Source organism: Echinops telfairi, unplaced genomic scaffold (genome assembly GCF_000313985.2).
Source record: "Echinops telfairi isolate 266 unplaced genomic scaffold, ASM31398v2 ScPeMD7_17;HRSCAF=63, whole genome shotgun sequence".
Taxonomy (NCBI): domain Eukaryota; kingdom Metazoa; phylum Chordata; class Mammalia; order Afrosoricida; family Tenrecidae; genus Echinops; species Echinops telfairi.
Genome location: NW_022103914.1, coordinates 2205467 through 2226873, shown reverse-complemented (window position 1 = coordinate 2226873; position 21407 = coordinate 2205467). Strand labels below are relative to the sequence as shown.

At 49.4% G+C, this 21407-nt stretch overlaps 1 protein-coding gene across 4 annotated transcripts in view; it reads left to right on the top strand.

The window, feature by feature from the left end:
• The window catches only part of MYLK (myosin light chain kinase), a 246884-nt gene that overhangs the window by 64877 nt on the left and 160600 nt on the right, over window positions 1-21407 (top strand). For all 4 annotated transcript variants that reach the window (XM_045287510.1, XM_045287508.1, XM_045287511.1 and 1 more), the window contains exon 3: window positions 17489-17696. In XM_045287510.1, the coding sequence (XP_045143445.1) occupies window positions 17489-17696 (208 nt within the window). The remainder of the gene's footprint in view (window positions 1-17488; window positions 17697-21407) is intronic.

Sequence of the window (21407 nt, the reverse complement as noted above, 5' to 3'; positions counted from 1 at the left end):
GTACAAATGCGCTTTACACAATTGATGTGTGTATGGATTGTGGTAAGAGTTGTATGAGCCCCTAATAAAATGATTTTTTAAAAATGCTCCTCTTTTTCATTGACCCTCAAATTTACCAAGCATGATGTGTTTCTCTAGGAACTAGTCCCGCTTGATAATATATCCAATGAGAGATGAAGTCTCTCCAAGGAGCAATTTGGCTAAACTTCATCCAAACATTTGTTGGTTCTTTTTTTTTAAATCATTTATTGGGGGCTCATACAATTCTTATCACAATCCATACATATATCAATTGTGCAAAGCACATTGGTACATTCATTGCCCTCATCATTCTCAAGACATTTGCTCTCCACTTAAGCCCTTGGCATCAGCTCCTCATTTTCCCCCATCCCTCCCCGCTCCCCCCTCCCTCATGAACGCTTGATAATTTATAAATTATTATTTTGTCATATCTTACACCCACTTTTCTGTTGTCCATCCCCCAGGGAGGAGGTTATATGTGGATCCTTGTTATCGGTTCCCGCTCTCTACCCCACCCTCCCGGTATCACCATTCTCAGCACCATTTGTTGGTCCTCATGGTCATTCATGGTGTATTCCATATTCTTGACTTAATTACTAACAGAGATGCATCTGTTCCCTGTTACCCACAACCTCTGAAGATTCCATTATATGGAGAGATGCCATTCAGCCAGAGAACGTGAGGAGAGGAGCTTGTGGGACATCTTCTCTCCAAGAACTCAGGAGAGATCCCTGTTCTGCCAACAATAGGATCTTGTACTTCAGGCCTCCAGAACTGTGGGGGAATACGTTTCTGTTGTTCTAAGACTCCGAGTTCATAGTGATTTGTTCTGGTTGCCACAGGATGAAATTTAGGGCCCCTTTTATTTATTTTATTTAAGCTATGCATGTACAGTTCTAGGCCCATCATTAAAACACCTCTATTCTTCATGTAGTGTTTCCACTGAACTTGCACCTGGCTTCAAAGACCAGTTAGGCATATTAGCCCGGATCCCTTTGTTGAGTTCTTTATCTCCCCATTGATTGATGTTTCGATCCCTTCAACAGTCTCACACAGTATTGATTATTCTAGGTGTATAATCCTCCTTGAAATCTCTTATTCTTCCCAGTTTATTATTCTTGTTCAAAACGGTTTCCGCTGGTCTAGTTCCTTATTTTTCCATATAAAATTTAGAACAATCTTATCTACATCTACAAAAATAACTTTTTCCATGATTAAACCTGTGTATCAGCTTGGGGGTGAGAATAACGAAGCGTTCCACTCCCATAAGAGTTATAGTCTCAGAAACCCACGGAGGCAGTCTGTCCTACACAGGGTTCCTATGAGTCAAAATTGACGGAATAGCAGTGGGTAGTCTAGGGTAGCCATGATGTATAATTCTTTTATATATTGCTTAATTCTATTTGTTACTGTTCTATTACTGATTGCCATGTTTTTCTTCAGAAAGGTATATTGGTCTGTAATTTTCCTCTTTTTGCTATCAAAATAATACTAGCTTCCCAAAATACCCTTGGAAGTGTCTCCTTCTCGTGCATACTTTCTGGAAAATATTACTCAGAATTCGAGTTAACCCTCCTTCAATCTTCCTCAAATTGATAGAATTTACCCTTGTAGCCATCTGGGCTTGGAGATTTCTCTTATGAGAATTTAAAAATCATGAATGCCATTTCCTTCATGGTTATAAGGCTATACAAATGATCTATTTGATGTTGATTGAGTTGTACAGTAGTTTGTGGGTTTTGCGGGACTGGTTCGTTTCACATAAAGTATCCACTGTCTGTGTGTAGCATGGTCTGTCATCTTTTGTGATTATCCATTTGATGCCTGCAGGCTCTGTCGTGTTAGCTCTCACTTCACTCATTCCTGTTATTGGGAATGCGTTTTCTCTCTCTTTTCTTTGCCAGTTTTATTAAGGAGCTTGTTTCTTGTGACTTTGGCTTTTCTCTTGTTTTTAATTTTCTGGATTTCTGCTCTTTTCTTCTTTGTTTCTTTCCCGCTACTTGCTTTGGCCTTATTTCATTCTTCTTTTAGGTGTTTTGATCTAGGAGCTTGGGTGATTAATTGGACAGTTCTTCCTCTTACCTAACATACTCGCTTAAGCTATAGTTTCTCCTTCCAACACTGATCACCTGCGTCCGCCACATACCGTTGCGCTAAGGTTTCGTGCTCATCCAGCTCACTGTAGTATTGGATCTCCTTTCAGAAGATGCTTTATTTAGAAGTGTGTGGTCTGGTGTCCAGTGTTTGAGGCTTTCCCGTTGTTGATCAGTTTGTCGTTTTATTCCATCGTGGCGGTGGAAAGTGCCCTTGTCCTCGTGCACTTCTTTTAATTTTGTTGAGATTTGTGTTATGACTCGGCTCTGGCTGCCTTGGTGCCCCCTCTCTGGGCCCTCGGCGAGAGGCGGTGTTCCGCCGCTGTCGGATGGAGTGTCCTGTCTGTGCCAGCGTGATGCTCTCGGTTGATGGTGGTGCTGAGTTTTCTTCATGCTGGCTGATTTGTTTTTGTCTAGTTGTTCTCTCAGTTGTTGAGAAAGGGCTGGGGAAGCTGCCAAGTGTAATTGTGAATTTGTTTCTCTTTCAGTTTCATCGAGTTTTATTGGAAGCACTTGGTCCCTCTAACTATCACCACCCCACGGGGTGGAGGGAGGGGATGGTAGCTCTTTACTGCCTGCCAAGGGTCGAGGTTCAAGCCCAGGCGATGTCATGTAGTCTCCACTGATAAACATGGAGTGGTGGCCCTTGTTGTCACCTCATGGAGATTAAATCCCCTCCTGGGCCTTCTCTGACACCACCAGGGTCACTGGAAATAGAATATCTCTTTATGGCTTGGAAAGACAGACACCTCGGCTCCCCGCTACACCTTGGTTGGCAAGGTTCAGTGTGGAGCCATAGAATTCTTTTGTTCCTGTGATGTCTGACTCAAGTAGAGCAGGGACTGTCTAGAATGTTTGTCTTGCTGTTGTTAGCTGCCATCAGGTTGTCCCCCAACTCATGATGACCCCGTACCCAGGGCAACCCAACCTTGCCGCTCCCTGCACCATCCTGCGATCGGTTTCGGATAGGATTTTGGTGATCTGTTGGGTTGTCATTAGCTCACTGTTGGAAGTAGATTGCTAGGTCTTTCTTCCCTGTCCACCTGAGTCTGGAAATGCCACCCAAATCTGTGCAGCATCGTAGCAACACACAGACCTCCGGTGAGAGAGAAGCTGGTGCATTGGCTGATCACCAGACCTAGTCTCCTGCATGGGAGGTGAGAACACCAGCAAACCAACAATGCCCTTTTCTGTTGACTTGTGTTAAAGTGTGTGTGTGTGTGTGTGTGTGTGTGTGTGTGTCCAATGGCAGTTCCAGATTCCTGGCTTCTTCAGACCCAAGTCTGAGAGATGAGATATGTGGGAGAAGCAGAAACCCCAGGGACTCCAGGCCTGTGCTGCTCCCTGGATCCCAACATCCCTAGCTGATCCAATCACCTTCTTCCTGCCACCCTTCAGAGTCGTCTTAGGTTTGTTTCAGATATAATTTCAGGGGTTTTCATGGCACTCCAAGGGAGGACTGGGGGGAGAAAGCATCTATTCCATGTTGCCCACACAGAAGTCTGAGTGACGCTGTTGAACTCGCACACTGACTGTTAGATGTGAGTGGTGAGGAAGCTGTGCGCCTCCCTCCAGGTGGAGGTGGACGGGTCTTGGAGTGCAGTGGTGAGGATGGAGGAGGAAAAGGGGTGCAGATGCAGGGTAGGTTTGGTAGGCAGCGTCACTGTGCTTGTGGGTGGAGTCGAGGCGAAAGACGAGGTGGGGGCAGAGTGCTGAGGAAGGCCAACTCTTGGGTTTTTCGGGTACATTTTTTGTCTTCTTCCTGGGACGTCCTTCAAAACTCCGAGGAAGTCGGTGCTTCTGTGAAGTCTCCCACGCTTTCTCTCACGTGGACGAGGGTGTGCATTCCGAGAGGAAGAAGGGGAAGTAGAGGTCTTGAGAAAGCCCCTGTCGGGGACTGGAGGACTAATGCCTTGGGGGTACCTGTTTGATGTGTTTGAATTGTGGTGCTGGAGAAGAATATTGAAAGTACCAGGGACTGCTAAGAGGACAAAGAAGTCTATTTTGGAAGAAGTAGGGGCAGCGTGCTCCTTGGAGGCAAGGATGATGAGACTTTATCTTACGGAACATCCTTTGGCCAGTTCCTGAAACGGACAGCGGGCTTGGTAAAGCAGAGGGGCAGCGGACGAGAGGCAGGCCCTCAAGAAGACGGATGGACACAGTGGGGGCGACAGTGGGGTCACAATTGTGAGGACAGCCCAGGGTCGCTATGGGTCAGAACCGGCTCGATGGCACCTCACAGCAGCACAACATCCCTCACAGTGCCGAACCCAGTGAGAGTTCGGGCCCAGACGGAAAGAAGTCGACTTTGGAGCCTGTAATCTGGATTTGAATCTCGTTTTACAATGACTTGGTCAGCTGGGGAAGGGCTGGGGAAGGGTGAGCAGTTATTTTACAGCTCCCCGAACTTTAGCCTCTACCCTGGCAGCCCACACCTGGCACGCTGCTAGAAAACTGAGCTAGTGGTGGGCAGGAGCCGAGGTTAGTCCCTGTGGCTCACGCTGTAAGTAGCAGATACCGTAATCAAACGAGGCCCAGGAGAAAGAGCACGCGCTCAGGATAATTGTCTGAGAAGACTGGAGGGCTGGCATCCGACTGCGAGCCCCTTCTGCACGGAAGCCCATGTGTCAAGTTACTTCTTAGGAAGTGGCTCTGGAGGGCAGGGGGGATTGCCTGCAGGTGCCTATTGTTTCTAGGATGACTCTTTTCATGGGTCCGTTTTAGTTGGAAACAGTTGATGTTCTGCATTACGTGGTATATCTTAGCAGCTCCTGGATATGTGTATTGCTAGTTATCTTAAGGTCCTGGTGATTTTTATATGAGCGTAGAAAGCTCCGGTGGCATCGTGGCTTATAAGCATTGGGCTGCTAACCTTAAGGTCAATGGTTTGAGCCTCCCAGAAAGACTTAGCTTCTGAACCACGATGTCAAGTCCCTATGAGCCAGAATTGACTCAGTGGTGGTTTTCATTGAGCACGTCACTTCTGGTGGGAAGATGGGCTGTGCGAGCCCGCCCAGCGGTTCTGAAGGCCAAAGCCCTGAGATCTGCCGCCATGAAGACAGCTGGCTGGAACCCCAGAGGGTCGGCTCTGCTCGGCCACGGGGTCACTCTCTGTCTGAACCGACCCCATAGCCGGTGGCAGTACCGACAGTCTCAACAGCTGCAAAGCGGGACTCTGGGGGGAGGGTACAGGTTGCAATAGGTGTATAGGTAGGAAAGATAGATGCACAGATAGATAACTGTCTGCTTCTTTAAGATGGGGAGTCATTTCCCTAATGCCTCCTGGCTTTTCCTTCAGGGTAGCCTAAGGCAGAATCCTGTATGGATTAAGGACCAGGGACATTTCTGTTCTGTGTTTTTGCTTTTCCATCTTGCCTTGTCACAGTCTTGTGTCCTTTTCTCTCCCCATTGCCCCTGGGATACAAATAAGAACCCACTGGTCAGGTGGGCAAGGCCGTGCAATGGTGCCCTGCCTCGGTATTCCAGCTTCATTCTTGGCTGTACTCACATAGGATACCCTGAGCCTCCTTCAACCACACTTAACTTCCATGTCGCTAGTCCCACTGCCCAGGAAACTCAGGTGACATGCAGGTACTTCTTTAGAACCTCCTTCAACTCACACAGGCTGGCTTTTCCCTCTTTCCAAAGAACATCCCTGAAATGTTTAAAAAGCCAACCAACCAACCAACCAACCAAAAGCAATGGCTTATAAACCGATAAAGACAGGATTAGATGGCACTGCACGGATGGATGGTGGAAAGAAAAGATCAGGGTGGTCAGGCTCTCTTTCTGAGGTCGGGAAGAGTGGTTAGGAGAGGCCTAAGAAGTATGTCTCTGTGTGCAAGAAAATTTTCATGCTAAAAAATTCCCGAAGAGGCTAAACTGGAGTGTTTTCAATGCCTGGAGTGTGGAGTCCAGTGGGAAATGGAAGGCTTGGTTAAAAGGCACAGTTTGTCGTCCATGGAGCTGGACCTGCACCTCCTCCACATCCACAGAGCACTGCGATTACTCTCGGGACACACCAACCCTCTCATACTCTGGCTCCTGAACGCAAGGCACAGCTGAGGACAGAGACAAGGAGAGTCTGCATAATGAAATAGACCTCCACAGCGCCCCCTGGCCTTATTTCTGCTCTACCTCCTGGCTCATTGCATAGTTCCTGGGGTCTTGAAAGCTTGAAAATGGGCACCCAGGACACATTTGGCCTTGTACTCATCCAGAGCAACAGAGGAAGGGGGGTCAGGAGGAGGGAGGGGGGGCAGGAGGAGGAAGGAAATAGGGATGTGTGGCTAATTGTCTCCATACGTGACTGCCTGCTTTAGCACAAAACCAGAATAACTGGGTGGGATCCATTACTGGACATTTGAATCAAAGATTCTCTAGAAGATGCCTTATCAAGAGAGAGAAAATACCAAACAGAATTTCAGACTCTCATGGACTCTAGCCTTCCGGGAGCCATGGAGGTAGATGCATTCTGAAATGATTACCCCGGGATCAGGCTTTAAACCTTAAATCCAAACTATCCCCTAACATCTTTTAAAAAGTGAGCAATCACATTTTTTTTAATGTGGGGGTCTGCTTTGAACATTTTTAAGAACTCTATGCCAGAAAGTTGACAACACAAAAGGTTAGATAGGAACCTTAGGGGGACAGTGAATTTATGTTCATGAAGGAAGTTCATGAAGGAAGAACATTAAACCCTGAAAAAAAATGGGGGGGGGGTTGTTTCTACAGCTCAAAAAATGTAATCAATGTGTCAATAAATTGTCCATGCAGAAACTGTAGATCGGTGTGTACTTGGCTATGTACACTCGCAACAGCAGCAGCAAAGGGTAAAACCTGTTTATAGGACATGGAGCAAACCAGCCTGGGATTGAAGAGAGTCAGCACTGAGAAAGGCGTGTGGAAACTGTCAAATTCAACCTAACTCACTTTCATCAAAAATACAATTAACTCCTGAGGTGGTTAGTTTATTGTGCCAACCTGGCCGATAAACACATGTGGGGTGAATTGAAGGCTGGAGGGATAAATGGCTCAGTGAGCCTCGCCTTTCTAGTTCTCTGGTCTCTTGCTTTCTGATGGTTGGACCAGGGTGCAGCTGCCTTGGCTAGTTCCCTGATTTAGCTGGCAAGGCTCATTTCCTGCAGGACATCCCTGAGGAGAATCACATGGACCTCCCCTGATGCAGCCCTGGGTGCTGGAGCAGCCGTGTGGAGACCCCTGCCAATGCTGAGATGCTTACACATTCACTGATTTGGCTTTCCTCCTGCAGCCGGCATCATTGCGTCTGTTTTGTGAGATGGAGGAGGACTTTGTGGATTGGTGTCAGACATATGGGTTAATGGGTTAATGTTGGACTTGTGGGCTGGGCAGCACTGGGTTGGGATGCTTTCTTCATGTGCACTTAACCTTTATATAAAACTCTCTTATACATGAATTTCTGTGGATTTGTTTCTCTAAAGTACCCAGATTAACACAACTCCTATCTCTTTGGTTTTTAAGAACGTGCTTGATTATTTGGTTTCAGCATGGTGGGCATGGAAGTGAGCCTAGCATGCCACGAGAAGCCACTGTTGACCCCCTCTTCTGGCACCGGGCTCCATGCAGCTGAGGATGCCTTTGGGCAGCGAGGGTCATTCTGCCCTCAGGTGCCATCTTCCTATGGCAGCTATCTGCCACCTGTGCCAGGTACTTGCAGACAGAGCCACGGCAATGCTCTCATAGCTAACTGGATGCAGGTGGTGTGGAAGGTCCCGCTTCCAAAGGCCCATCTGCTCAGCTCTCTCCCCTCCAGCCTCCCAGCTGGGTGAGTCCCCACAGAATGCATGGTTGGTGCCCCCGAAATTCACAGAAAACCCGTGGAGCAGGTGTTGGAGCAGGAAATGGCCCAGAGAGACCAGGAATTCTGAAAGGAAGCCAATGAGACCACATCCCAGTGCTTTCCGGTCATTGGGTTCGCCAGCTCACGCAGAGTCCTCGTAGGATGGAGTGTTCCCACTACACGCGGTGGCCAGTCGTTGAATCCGCACCCTGCTGTTGGAGGGTCAGGGCAAGTGGCGGAATGGTCTCTGTGTTGTTTGGAACGGCGCTCTGCCGGTGAGTTATGTCCGTCTCTCCTAGTCCAACCGTGACTGACTGGAAACTCCAGTCTTATTACCCTAGATTTATTTCCCCAACAACACTGGCCAGGCCTCTCGGGATTCCAGGGCTGCATTAGCAATGATGCCGTCTCGGTTGCAGGTGGCACCCCAGAAGTCGAGTGAGGATGCAGACAACGCTCTGGGTGGGTGGTTGTCTGAACCTGCATTTTGCAATGCTCTGAATCAACATAATAAACCGTTTCAGCCAGGGAAGAAGCCATTCCGAGTAAAAGGGTTGAATTTCCCTTTGGCCTAATTAAAAGTGGGATGCCTCTCAGCTGTCTGTAAGAATGTGCATTGCGTAAGATGAGACACCCCAAGTCTGAAGGTCAGAAATTCTAATATTTCTTAGGACAAAACGGAGATTGATGCTGGTCGTAAACCAGGGTGCTAGATGGACTCTGGATTTCCTTATTATAAAGGGTTATTGAAGAAAAGAAGAGAGGGGAGATTCAGCTTGCCAGATCGATAAATGTGCTCCTGGCTGTGTGTTCTGTCCCCATCACTGCTTTTCTAGAACGCAAAGACGTGACTTGGATGGCTGAAGGGTACCTGACCCCAACCATAGTATTTCCAGGCACTTCACGGGCACACGAGAGCCGGGTGCTGACGAGTAAGCTGCCCAAGGGCAGCAGCTGGTGGTGAATACACACTTGAGCCGTCGGGCACCATCCTGAATTAATCAAGACCCTTGTTTACAAGTGGTAGCAACTAACTTACACTAATTCAATTTAAAGTAATTTAGACTCATCAAAAGAAATGTGTTGTCTCCTATAGCTGAGTGCATTCCAACTCCACCATGACTGCTGGGGTGTCTCATTCCTGTTCTCCTGTATCAAGTGTGGCTTCTGATGGCTTCTCCCCCGTGGGGGGCGCAGGCATCGGAGGGGAGTGAGGAGGACTGCAGGCAGCTTCAGGCTGACCTGATATCCCAGCTTTGGTCCCTGTAAAAGAAATGGTTTGGGTGTCTTGATGTTCAAAGACCCCCCTTTCAGGGAAGCCCTCTGATTGGCTGGTTTTAGTCAGATGCTCATTCTCCAAGACCAAGCTCCGTGTTTGACATCCCCCAAAGAAAAGACGGCCAGCAGATGATGTGCAAAGCGGAAACAAACCAAACCGCAGCACTTCCTCGTTGAACTTCCACGACAAACAGTACACTCTGCTTATATTATTTTTAAAGGCTTAAAACTTTATCTCGACTTGGTAGCAGAAATTGGAGACGCCACCATGTTATCTCCCAGACAGCCACACCCAATTAAAGACCTGGTGTCCTAGGGAAGGCATCGGGAGAGAGAGTCCAGCCGGAACACAGAGCTCTCCGGGGAGAGGTTCCTAGTGAGGCCGAGTCCCACAGCCCGTCTAGAAGAACTGGACGTTCAAACAGGACGCGTGTTTCTTGATGGAAACCATGAATCTGAGGAATGCTTCAATGTGAGAGAATCCTGGTGGCTGCCCTTCATGTCCATGCTGTTGAAAGGGAGCCAGAAGGCTGCCTGCACTGACAAGCCTGATCTAGGTAAAAAGAAATAGATCTTTATGTGGGGTGGAAAGACAGCTACTTCAAAACGGCTCCAGTCGCAACCCAAGGCTGCCAGGCTATAGAACTTGCCTAGTGTTCTGTAACAGGAAAAACAAATCCTTACATTTCCAGGTGTAGGATGTGCGGAGGAGTTTCCAAATCCTGGACCCTAGGAGAGGAAAAGGGAGCCCTGGCGCATCGTGGTTACTTGATGGGCTGCGGACTGCAAGGCCAGCAGTTCAAAACCACTAGGTACTCCATGGGCGTGCCCAGGCTTTCTACTCCTGTGAAGGGTTACAGTCCTACAAACTTCTTCCCTGTCCTATAGGGTCGCTATGAGTCACCTTGATGGCCCTGAGGAAATCAGGCCATCTGAAGGGAGCCGATTACAGATGGGGACTTTCCATATCTGTCTCTGAGGAACCGCGTGGCATGTGGTGGGCCTGCCCGGTTTGATTCGGTATGTCACATGGGCCATCTCGGTCTCACAAGTTGGGCTAGGGGCCAGCGGATAGCATCCCCTCGTTTGAGCCTCACACTAATTGCTGTTTTTAGCTGGTCTGATCTCTTCCTAATGTATTCACTGGATTCCATTAAGGCTTTTGACTGTTAGCAACAGGATTATTCAAGCCTTAATTGAGTGCCTGCCCGTCTCTAAGGCCGGGTGCCAGTTACTGGTGCGGACTCTGGCCCTAAGCCTGGTCATGCCAAGCCTCAGCCTTCACTCTTCACCCTCATTACACACCATGATGGAACCCTTGGGTGGTCTGACCTGAGGCGTTAAGGTTTACATACCCTTTCCTGTGTCTCCATGCCCATGAATCCAAGTGAGCTTGCACTTGGAGAGTGGAGCTGGCGATTCTTTTCCTGAAATGAATCTCTCAGCAGCATAGGCTTTATCTCCTCTTATTTTCCCATTTTTAGTCACCAGCTCTCTGCAGAAGAGAGGTGAACCTTTCTAGGCCTGGGAAGAGTGACAGTCTCAGAAACCCACAGGGGCAGTTCCACCCCCTCCTATTGGGTCTCTGTGGTCGGAATTGACTGGGCAGCGGTGAGTCCGGTTTGGGTTTTGGAATCACCAGCTCTGTTACAATCAGCAAGAGCAGAAGTGTTTATTTATCATAAAAGAAACTGCCTGGTAACAGGGTAAGACGGTGCAGAGAAGATGCTACAAGCAGACAGGTGACTGAGTAGATAGCAGACCGCAGTGTTGCAGACTGAAGCCCTGTCCAGCCTGGGAGAGATGTCTGTCTGACAGCTTTTTCGCAATAGTCTATCCTCCAGGCTCAGCCTCTCCCGGCTCCTCATTCCAGTTGTCAGTAACATTCAGGTCAAAACGTCTTGCCTGACTGCCTGAGACTATTGTTCCTAGCCCCCAAGAGGTCTCAGCTCACATCTTCCTTCTTCCGTATCTTCTCAACCTCGGAGGGTCCTGCTGGGCAGTGCGGTCTTAGAACCCCCGGGGGGCAGTTCTACTCTATCCTATGGGGTCACGCTGAGTCAGAATCCACTCAGTGACCGTGAGTTTGGTTTGGGGTTTTTAACCCAATCCTGATTTCTCTCCTCTTGCTCTCCCTGCGTCCCCAGCTCAGGCAGTTTGTCTGAGCCAGACCTGGCTGATAGCCAGCCTGGCAGCTTGGGTTTACAGCTGGGAGGGCGTATGGTGCTCACAGGGGGACAGGCCCAGCTCAGGGGCAAAAGACACGCAGAAGATCAGCACAAGCCGCAAACACACCTTTCTTCTGTGACCCAGCAAGCTAAGCAAAGGCAGATGTGCTGCCCTGAGTCTTGGAGAGATTGTGGGAACCGAGAACCTGCCAGTGCACTGGATGTAGGCTGGGGTAGTCCATGATGGGAAGCGGAGAATCAACAGAAAATCTTCCACACCTATAAAAATCTAGAAGCAGTGTCTTAACGAGTGTTTCCTGTTTAGTCATTAAATACATCTCAGGAGGGCCCAGTTTCTGAGAAAATGTCTGTTGAGAGAGGCAAGGAGGTGCAGGCCGGTCTGCAGCCCACCCTCTCCTCGCCTCCGGCAGCTGCAGAAGGCAGCCTTGTTCTCCCTAAAAGGCCTTCTGAGGCCATAAGGGCTTTTGGGGACATTCTATGGAGCCGGAGCACAGTGACGCGGCTCGAACTGTTACAGGGGTTATGGCACTATGTCTTTATTTTTATGACAAGTAGTTGTTTGTACTCTTGATTTATTTGACGCTGGGCTTTTGTTCAAGAACAAAACCTCCAGTGAACTGTGGCAAAAAGCTGACTCTCCTTCCAACGACCCTCTCAGGGGTTGCTTTTCCAGAAAGTCATTCTGGAGCAACGTCAGGACTGCTTGGCCAGGGCTGCGAGCACCGCGCCTGTGGTCACTGGCTGTCCCTGGAGGGGAGATTAGAGGGGACCACAGCTCTGGCTGGACCTTGAGGAGGGTGGTGGGAACAAGAAAGAGTCTTCTCCAAGAAGCGCAAGTGGGTCACCCCTCAGAACCGTTCCATTCTCTGAGATTTAAGGAGCCCAAAGTATCCGTTTTCTCATTAATAAAGGAAAGGATGTACAGCCCCGGGAGGTCCGGAGCCAAGTCAGACACAGCGCTGTGGCCCTGACTTGCAGCCTGCCCTCTCAGAGCCCCACGGCCTCCCAGGCACAAAGGTGGCCCAGCCCCACCAGTCTGTGAGCCCAAGACCTGCTTGTAGCATGACCCTATCTTTTGTAAACCTTTGGCCTTTGCCAAAAGTAGGGAGCAGACGTTGCTTTACATGTAAAAGGCTCAGGGCCTCTTAGAGAAAGACTTATCCACGCGTTGGGTGCTACTGTGTTTCGCCACCCCAAACCACAAACTCACAAAGAGGGGTAGAGAGCTGGTCCCGGGGCTTGCGGTCACGGACATCACCCATTTCCCTGGTCTCTTCTTCACCACGCTGCGGTGACCCCGGGTCTCAGGCCGGAGGAAGCGCAGCCTGGTCCTACAGCGCCCTGGCGATGGCTGCTGTGCCCGAGGCCGTGGTGGCAGCCATGGCTGTCAGGCCTTCGCTGGGGAGATGGAGGGATGAGCGCAGGCACAACTGATGGCAGGGGAATAAAAAATGTGTGCGAATCACGGGAACCAATTTTCCCAGTAAACCCTCACCCAAATCACAGTGACATAGCTGAGTAAATAACTCAAGTGCGTGCATGGGGTCTTGAGCAGTAGTCCAGAATCCGTCTGAGTTCTGTTGGCTCTGCTTTGAAAGTAGATCACCAGGCCTTTCTTCCTAGTCTGTGTTGGTCCGAAAGCCCTGTTGAAGGCTGTCTGCAATCAGCCTTGGTGTCGCAGGCACTGTCGGTGCCTCCCTCTCGTCCCCTCTCTGCCCCCGGCCTCCCAGCTCCCTGCACCAGGCCAGTGCTCCCAGCCCCCAACTGCGGTGAGTGTTGACAGCGAAGAGTTTGCAGACAGGGTTCTCTGAATCCTTGTTCCAGGTTCGAACCTAAGACCTGAGCCTCATCGTGTTTAAAGAGTCAAATTAAGGTCTGTACATGGAGGTCCTCTGAAAACTAGATGTCAGTGGGCTGCTACAGTAGTCTTGGTGGCGATCCTACCCACAGAAGCCCCAATTGCGGCTTGTTGGGTGAAAGTCAGGGGTGAAGGCTGATAAGACACCGGGAGGGCAGGACTGGGGCTGCCCTTCCTGCTGCTGGACTCCCGTGTGTGTCCCAAGGCTCAGGGCCAAGACATCTCCTCCTTCCCCACCCAGGAGCCCAGTGTAGGGGCAGACAGTAAGCGTGGCTGTACTTGGGGCTGAATAATTTTTAGGTCATTTTTGGGAGTAGTTGAACAAGTTTTTCCCATATTGGGAAGACAAGAGTGGAAGTCCAAAATCATTTGGACCTTGGAGCTAAGCAACTCCTGCTTTCCTCTCAGTGCAGGGTGCTAGAAAATTGCCGTTTGCACACTCCAGCTGTGTAAGTGGTGCCAATTTCAGCATATTTAAAAATCCCTGGATACTTCAGCAGGGACCTTCCCAGCATATTTCAGAGATTGTGTGTGTGTGTGTGTGTGTGTGTGTATGTGTGTGTAAATAGGAGAAAGAAATCCATGTCCCCAAGGGCTGGAATGCTTGCAATGTCCTCAGTTAATCATTCATACCTCTGGGCGTGACAAGCCACCAGGGCTGGCCCTGCTGCAGGGGGCCTGCGTACTTGCTGATGGAATGTTAAGGACATGTTTGGTGCAGTTAATGATTTATCTCCTCCCCACTGGAGTGCTCTACCCTCCCCTCCCCCAATGTGGACAGAAGCAGGGGTGATCAACCGGATGTTAGGCTGGCCCTACTTGACCTGTTTAATGGGTGAAGGACAAGAGAATGATGGTCTGTGAATTGCTCTGGGGCCAGGCTCCAGGAGGTTTCCTTAGTTCTTTTCTGAAAAGGAGAAGACTAAAGCCTTAGCAGGGTAATGGTTTTTCTTTGTGCAGACCTTTCTGCTAACGTAGGGCCACAAGATAACATGACTTTGTAGGCTGTCTGGCATTTGTCACATCCAGACTTGCACTGTATTGGTTGGTATAGCTCTCTCATTTCCATTGCTAGAATGGAAGCAAATGAATGAGTCGGAATGGACCAGGTGGCAGTGACTTGAGTTTGGTGTGATATTTACAGATGCATTGATAAAAATTCGGTTTTATCAACAGAATTATTTGCATAATGATTGGAACTTAATGATCAAGTAAGAGGAGAAGAGGAGAGACCCACAATCCTACCCACCCAGGGGCAGCCATTGCTGACACGTCTTTCAGATTATCATAGATGTGTGAGACCACATGTAGTACTTACATAATCTTGTGTCAACTGGAGGGTATTAAGAATGAAGGGGTGAGTCTAGCCTGTCAATCAGGTCACAGCCTGATGGTGCCTCCTTGTGGGCATGGCCTTCTCATGAGGATTCTGGGAACTTCTTCTCTCTGCCTTTGTCTTCCTGTTGACGATCTATGCGGAGAACAGCTGAGTCCTGGGAGAGCTTTCTCTCTCCTCTCTCTGCTTTCACCGTTCTGTTGAGGAGCCTCACCCAGAGAGCTGGAGGAGCCACGTGGAGACCTGCACCAGCTCTGAGATGCTTCCACCGCCACTGGATCCACAAGTCTTCTCACCCGCCAGGCTGTGATCTTCTTGCATGCAGCAGCATTGCATGGCTGTGTGAGTCTGCAGAGGAATTTGTGGACTAGTCTTGGACATATGGGCTAATAGTGGACTTATGGACTTGATCTGGACTGGGCTGGGATGTTTTCTTAACACACACTGCTCTTTGATATAAGTGTCTCTGGACTTGTTTCTCTAGTCAACCCGAACTAGCACACCACATATGTCCAAATGGCTGTGGTCTCCTTCCACTGGGCAGCCCGCAGAATGCTGGGTACGCCTGCTCTGTGAGAGGACAGCGGCTTTGAGATCACGGACTCCAGAATCTAAGCACTTCCTCGTGGCTGCTCAGTGTCTCAAAGGACTGTCTGTTTTGTTTTGTCTTTAGGGAAGGGTGTCTTCTGTGTCCAGAAATCATGAATAAGGTTGTTGGCATGGACTCTGCGTCTCGTTTTGTTTCTGACTATGGGCGAATGGCTGTGGGAACGCAGGTCTCAAGAGATCCATAAGCTGGAGAGGGTGGCTGCGTGGAATAACAGAAAGGAGATGGTTCACTTTGGAGGTTTTCGCTGAAATGATAGGTTTTCTGCATTCTGGCCACTGAGAATCAGATCAAAGGATGGGCGAAGGGTTGACGTTGAACCAGAGGGAAGGGGATTGAGCACGTTCGCTGTTGCTTTCCCTGCAAGTCTGTCTTCCCTTGGCATGCCCAGGGAATGGCTGCTTTGGGCATTCCTGCAGGGCATGGGGAGGGCTGCGGACACACATGTGCTACCCAACACTCCCTCCACCACGTTGTTGATGTAACATCACTCTCCAACATTGCGTAGGGAAGATTACGGCTATAGCTCCTTGGAAGCTTTCTTTATAAATGCAATTTGGGGTCATGTCATGAATACGAGGTTTGATGTATCTATAGTTATTGTCTAGGAGTCTCGCTCTCTCACACGGCCATCCTGTTGATCCTGACTCACAGTGACCCTACAGGACAGTGTGACAGACCAGCCCATGTGAGACCATAACTCTTTACAAGAACAGAAAGCCCCATCTTTCTCCCACGGAGCAGCTTGTGGTTTTGAACTGCTGGCCTTGTGGATCACAGCCCAACACGTAACCCCAACTCCACCAAGACTCCTCATGTAGGAGTAAATACATGGCGTAAAGAGATGGCTACCGGCATTTTATAATACAAGCAACTTCGTTCTCTGGAGGCTACCGTGATGTTATCACCTGTGCACTTCCGAGTGCTCGAATCCCACAGTCCTGTGTGCCCGGCTGTGCACTGATGAGCCAACCTGGCCCCTGCTCCTGCAAAGAGGAGTCCATTGCGAAGGGCATATCGGGTGTCCAAGGAGCCCTCGTGGCTTAGTGCTGAGCTGCAGGATGATAGGTCAGTAATTCAACCAGCAGCCACTCCTCGGGAGGAAGAGGAGGCTTCCTGCTCCGGTGAAGATGTACAGCCTCGGAAACCTACAGGGCAGTTCCACTCTGTCCAACAAAGTCAGAGGCGGCTCGAGGGCAGTGAGTGTGGGTTGAGTGCCAGGTGTTGGAGAAGCGTTGGGAGACTTTGTCAAAAATTCAAAATCCATTGTTCTGATGGACTTTCTCTCTGCCTTGCACCTTCTCTTGGAAAATAGCTTGACGTGGAAAGAGTTGCTTATGAGCCGCAGTGTGTCCTGGACACGAGAGACGCTGACCACATGGAACTCAGCTAACACGGCTGACTGAGGAGCGCTACCCTGGGGATCGCGTGGACCCCCAGCCACTGTGTTCCGGTAGTCACAGTAAAAAGGCAAAATTCATTTTAGTGATATAGCTTGATTTCTTTTCTCCATGCAGTTAATACTGTTAAACTGTCCAGACACTTGGCACTCTTTCTTTCCTGCTACATCTTGGAGGCAAAGCCTGTCATCCACACAACAGAATGCCATCAGAGCAACCTGCATTTCAGGTGCTCAGTCCCCACCTGTGCGGTGTGTGGGTGGACATAAACAGCCTCGGCAACTACTCTTTCCTTTTCTTTCTCCCATCCTTCCTTTTCTCGGTCGCCCCAGCAGCGCAGGTCCAGAACCTTGCTATGCAAAGTGAGTGGTCCTAGGGACCAGAAGCATCTCGCCTTCTGGGGGCTTGTCTGGCCGGCAGAATCTCAGGCCCCACCCCAGACGTATGGAGTAGGAATCTGCGTTTGCAGAAGGCCCTAAGAGATTCCTCTGCACGTTAGCGTGAAAGGCCCTAATCCAGGATGCCCTTTCCCACTCCCCATCAGCTGAAATTCAGATGGAATTGTCTGTGATTGGGCCTCAACACTAGTTCATCTTGTTTCCCCAGCTCCCGTGGTGATTCTAAGGTGCAGCCAGGCTTGGGAGTCACTCGCGTCGTGTAGGCTCTGGAGCCGTGATGCCCGCCCCTGACCCTTTCTACCTCCCTTGGCAAATTGGCCCAAATGCCCTGTGCCTCCATGGTCCCAGCTGCAAAACGGAGCTCCGTGTAATCCCCACTTCTAGAGTCGTTGGCGGATTCGCATATCTCAAGCAGCCAGGGCAGCAGGTAGCGCACAGTACGTGCTCATGGACTAGGATCGCTCACGCTTCCTTCTTTACCTTGCAGGTCCGGGGTTACCCCGAGCCCCAGGTGACGTGGCACAGAAATGGGCAGCCCATTACCAGCGGAGGACGTTTCCTGCTAGAGGGTGGTATCCGAGGGACCTTCAGCCTGGTGATCCGTGCTGTCCAGGAGGAGGACAAAGGGAAGTACACCTGTGAAGCCACCAATGGCAGTGGTGCCCGCCAGGTGACCGTGGAGTTGACCGTCGAAGGTGAGTGCCCGAGGCTCCAGGCCTGCTCAGACCTTCCCCGGGCTTCTCCTCACACGGAGACTCAAGCCCAACTTCTCGTCTGGCCTTCCACAGCCCTGCGAGGCCTGGCTCCTGCCCCTCCTTCACTGACTGCACGGTGGTCCAGCTGGCCCTGGAGCAGGGCCTCTCTCCCCAGCGCCTCACCTCAGTGGAACGCACTCCTTCAGGCCTCTGCTCACCCTCTCTCCTTTTCTGATCACCCCAGCCATGGACGCTCCAGCCTCTCATCCCGCATTGAGATTGTCCTCTAGGCTTGATCACTGTCTCACATAGTCCCCCTCCAACGTCCACCAGGAAATAGGAGCTCCGGGAGGAGAGGGACTTTGTCTTGTTTATCGCTGTACAGATACTGATATCACTGGGGAATGCATGGACAGTGTTTGTCATTATCACCATCATAAAGTAGAATCAGAAAATGTAGGGAAATACGTGGGAGCTAGACATAGCAATGTGTTAATATTGGCTAGTCTTTTTTCTCCCCCTTCTGCTGTATTTTAAAAGACAGGCACCTTGGGGGCATGGTGGTTATGCATTTGGCTGCTGATGGCAAGGCCAGCAGTTCAAAACCACCAGCTGCTTCCCAGGAGAAGATGAGGCTTGCTTTCTTTTTTTTTTAACTGCTCTTCAATTTATTTTATTTTTTTCCAAGCAGTTTTATTCGTAAGTAATTTACCTATCATACTCTTGTAAGGAGTGACCGTCGCAGAAACCCATGGGGGCAGTTCTACCCTGTCCTAGAGGGTTGCTATGAGTCAGCATCAACTCGATGGCAATGAGCTTGACCGTGTTGTTGTTGTTGTCTTTTTAAAGGAGCCTTGATGGCACAGTGGGTTATCCATTGGGCTGCAAATCACAAGGTTAGCTGTTCAAACTACCAGCTGCACCACGAGGGACAAAGACGAAGCCTTCTATATCCATAAAGATTTATAGTCTGGGAAACCCACGGGGGCAGTTCCAACCTGTCTTACAGGCCAGGGTTAGAGTGGACTCAATGGCAGTGGGTTTGGTTTTTGATATGGTTTTAAAAATCCCATTAACTTTAGAGTTCTCAGGGAAAAAAATCATTTGACTATAAGCAAAACTGTTGATTTTATTACTAAGTATATTCTCTTGCCTGCAGGAGTCCCTTTGTGGTGAGAACATTTCCAGTGGAGGCCCCCCTAAACCAACCTTACTGCCACTGAATCAATTCTGACTCAGAGACCCGATAGGACAGGGTAGAACTGTTCCTGTGGGTTTCCAAGATTCTAACTCTTTCTTGGAGTAGAAAGCCTCATCTTTCTCCCTCAGCGCAACTGATGGTTTCGAACCACTGACCAGCAGCCCAGTGTGTAACCACTATGCCAGCAGGGTTCCTAAAATAGAGGCCATTAGCTGGTGCTTAAAAGCCAGATATCTAAAAGGACATGGAGGGTCTGGCAGTCCCTTGGAGGTGAGACAAGTTTCCTTCCAACATTCCTGGCCCTTCTAAGAGTTTATAAACCAGGAGGTCAGATTCCTTTTTAACAGCCTCAGAAAACAATCATCCTCCCAACCTTGCTTTCAGCGAACACCATGTGTGAAGGCTAGTGGACAGAAGATTGAGGTAGCCAGGGAAGGTTCCAGAAGGAGGCCAGGTGCACCTGGACCAATGGCCATTTCTTGCCCCGTCTTTCCTGTTTCCCCAGCTCCGTGGAAGGCAGCCTGGCTGTTTCACAAAGCAGAGAATTCTTAGTGTGGAAGCTTTTCCCAAATTCTTTAGTTGAGTGCTCACTCATTGGAATGACCTTCAGTGCCCGTGGGCTGGGGTGTTCCAGATGGAAAGTGGAGCCTGGCACGGCCCCCATCTCTGCCATCCTACGGCCAGGCATTTGCCTACAGTATATGTTGGGCTGCAATCTGAAAGATCAGCAGTTTGAAACCACCAGCCACTCTGGAAGAAAGACAAAGCTTTCTACTCCTGTGAAGAATCCTGGGAGGCAGTTCTACCCTGTCCTTTAGCGGTTGAGTTGGAATTGATGTGATGACAGTGAATTTGGTTGGACTTTTGGCAGCCTGAGCTGGCCCTCGCTTCTAGTGATCCGTGCTTGGGCAAGACAGACTTGGGCTAAGGAGTACAGGGAGGGAGATAAAACCCAGGTCAGCTGGAAACCTTGCTTTCAGTTCCCATGATTTCAGAACTTGGTTCTGATGTTTCAGCCAAGCTGGAGCATCTTCAGTAGGCCGTGTACTTGGAGCAGGGGCAATGAAACAAGACAGCAGGGCTACAGAGGCATGAGAGAGAGTGGCAGGTACATCATCTCCTGTCAACTTGCAAAGGGGTGGAGTCTAGCCTGTCAATCAGGTTGCAGCTTGATAACCTCATTTGGAGGCACAAAGGAGTTATAAAGAGCTCACTGGAGGCCAGCTCTCTCTGCTTCATCTTCCTGCTGACAAAACACATGAAGCTACACTAGAGCCCTGGAGCTGAAGGAGCCATGTGGAGACCCCTGCCAGTGCTGAGATGCTTCCACCACCACTGGGTCCACAAGACTTTCCACCCACTGGCCTGTGATCTTCCTGAATTCAGCATCATTGCATGTTTTGTGTGAATCTAAGGAGGAACTTATAGATTGGTATTGGACATATGGGCTAATATCAGACTTATGGGCTTAATCTGAACTGGGCTTGGATGTTTTCTCAAGATACAATTGCTCTTTGATATAAGGTTCTCTCTTATACGTCTATGAGTGTCCCTGGATTTGTATCTCTAGTCAACACATTATGGTACTGGGAGTGGGGCTCTTGACCCTGCCCTGTCCTTCAGTTTTAACTTGAAGACACTGGGTCCTGGGCACACAGGATGCTTCATGCTCTCTAACCCCGGGCCACAGGGGAGGCCTGAAGATTGCAACAATGACTCTCAGCTGATGTGTGCTGTGGGCCTACCCCAGCGACTATAGGCCTGGAAGAATCCACTCTGCCTGTCAGGTTTTACTTTAATAGTTTTATTGACAACTACTTCACATATCATACAATTTAATCATTCAATCATATTAAGAACATTTGTGCAATCATCACCACAATCAATTTCAGAACATTTTCTTCTCGTACTGATTTTAGCTTCCTGTTTCCCCCATCCTCCCTTGTCATGCCCGTAGGCAATCATCACTCCAGTTTCTGTCCCGGGCTAGTCCAAAGTTACTGTCTGTGTCAGGCTAGCCCGAACATTTACAACAGGGCTCTAGCAGTCCACCTGCCTCCTCATCAGCCACCTGTGCTATGCTTCTTACCTGATACGCACTCAAAACATTCAAACTCACTGCCATCGAGTCAGTCCCAACTCATGGTGATGCTACAGGACAGGATAGAACAGCCACTGTGGGTTTCTGGGATTGTATCTCTTTATGGGTGTAGAAAGCCTCATCTTTGTCCCATGGAGTGGCGGGTGCTTTTGAACTGCTGACCTTGACGTTAGCAGCCCAATGTGTAGCCCACTATGCCATCAAGCCTCCTCTCTGGAAAGAGCAGTGGTCTAGAAATAAGAGTGCCATGCCTTTGTGAAGCCTCTTAACCGCCAAATGGTCACGTTGAAGAGTCGTGTTGTGTCATAAAAAGCAAGTCAGGTGGTCCAGGATTAAGTTTTCACTCCACTCATTGCTAACTATGGAGAAATGAAATCTTTTTTTTTTTTTTTTTTTTAAACATTTTATT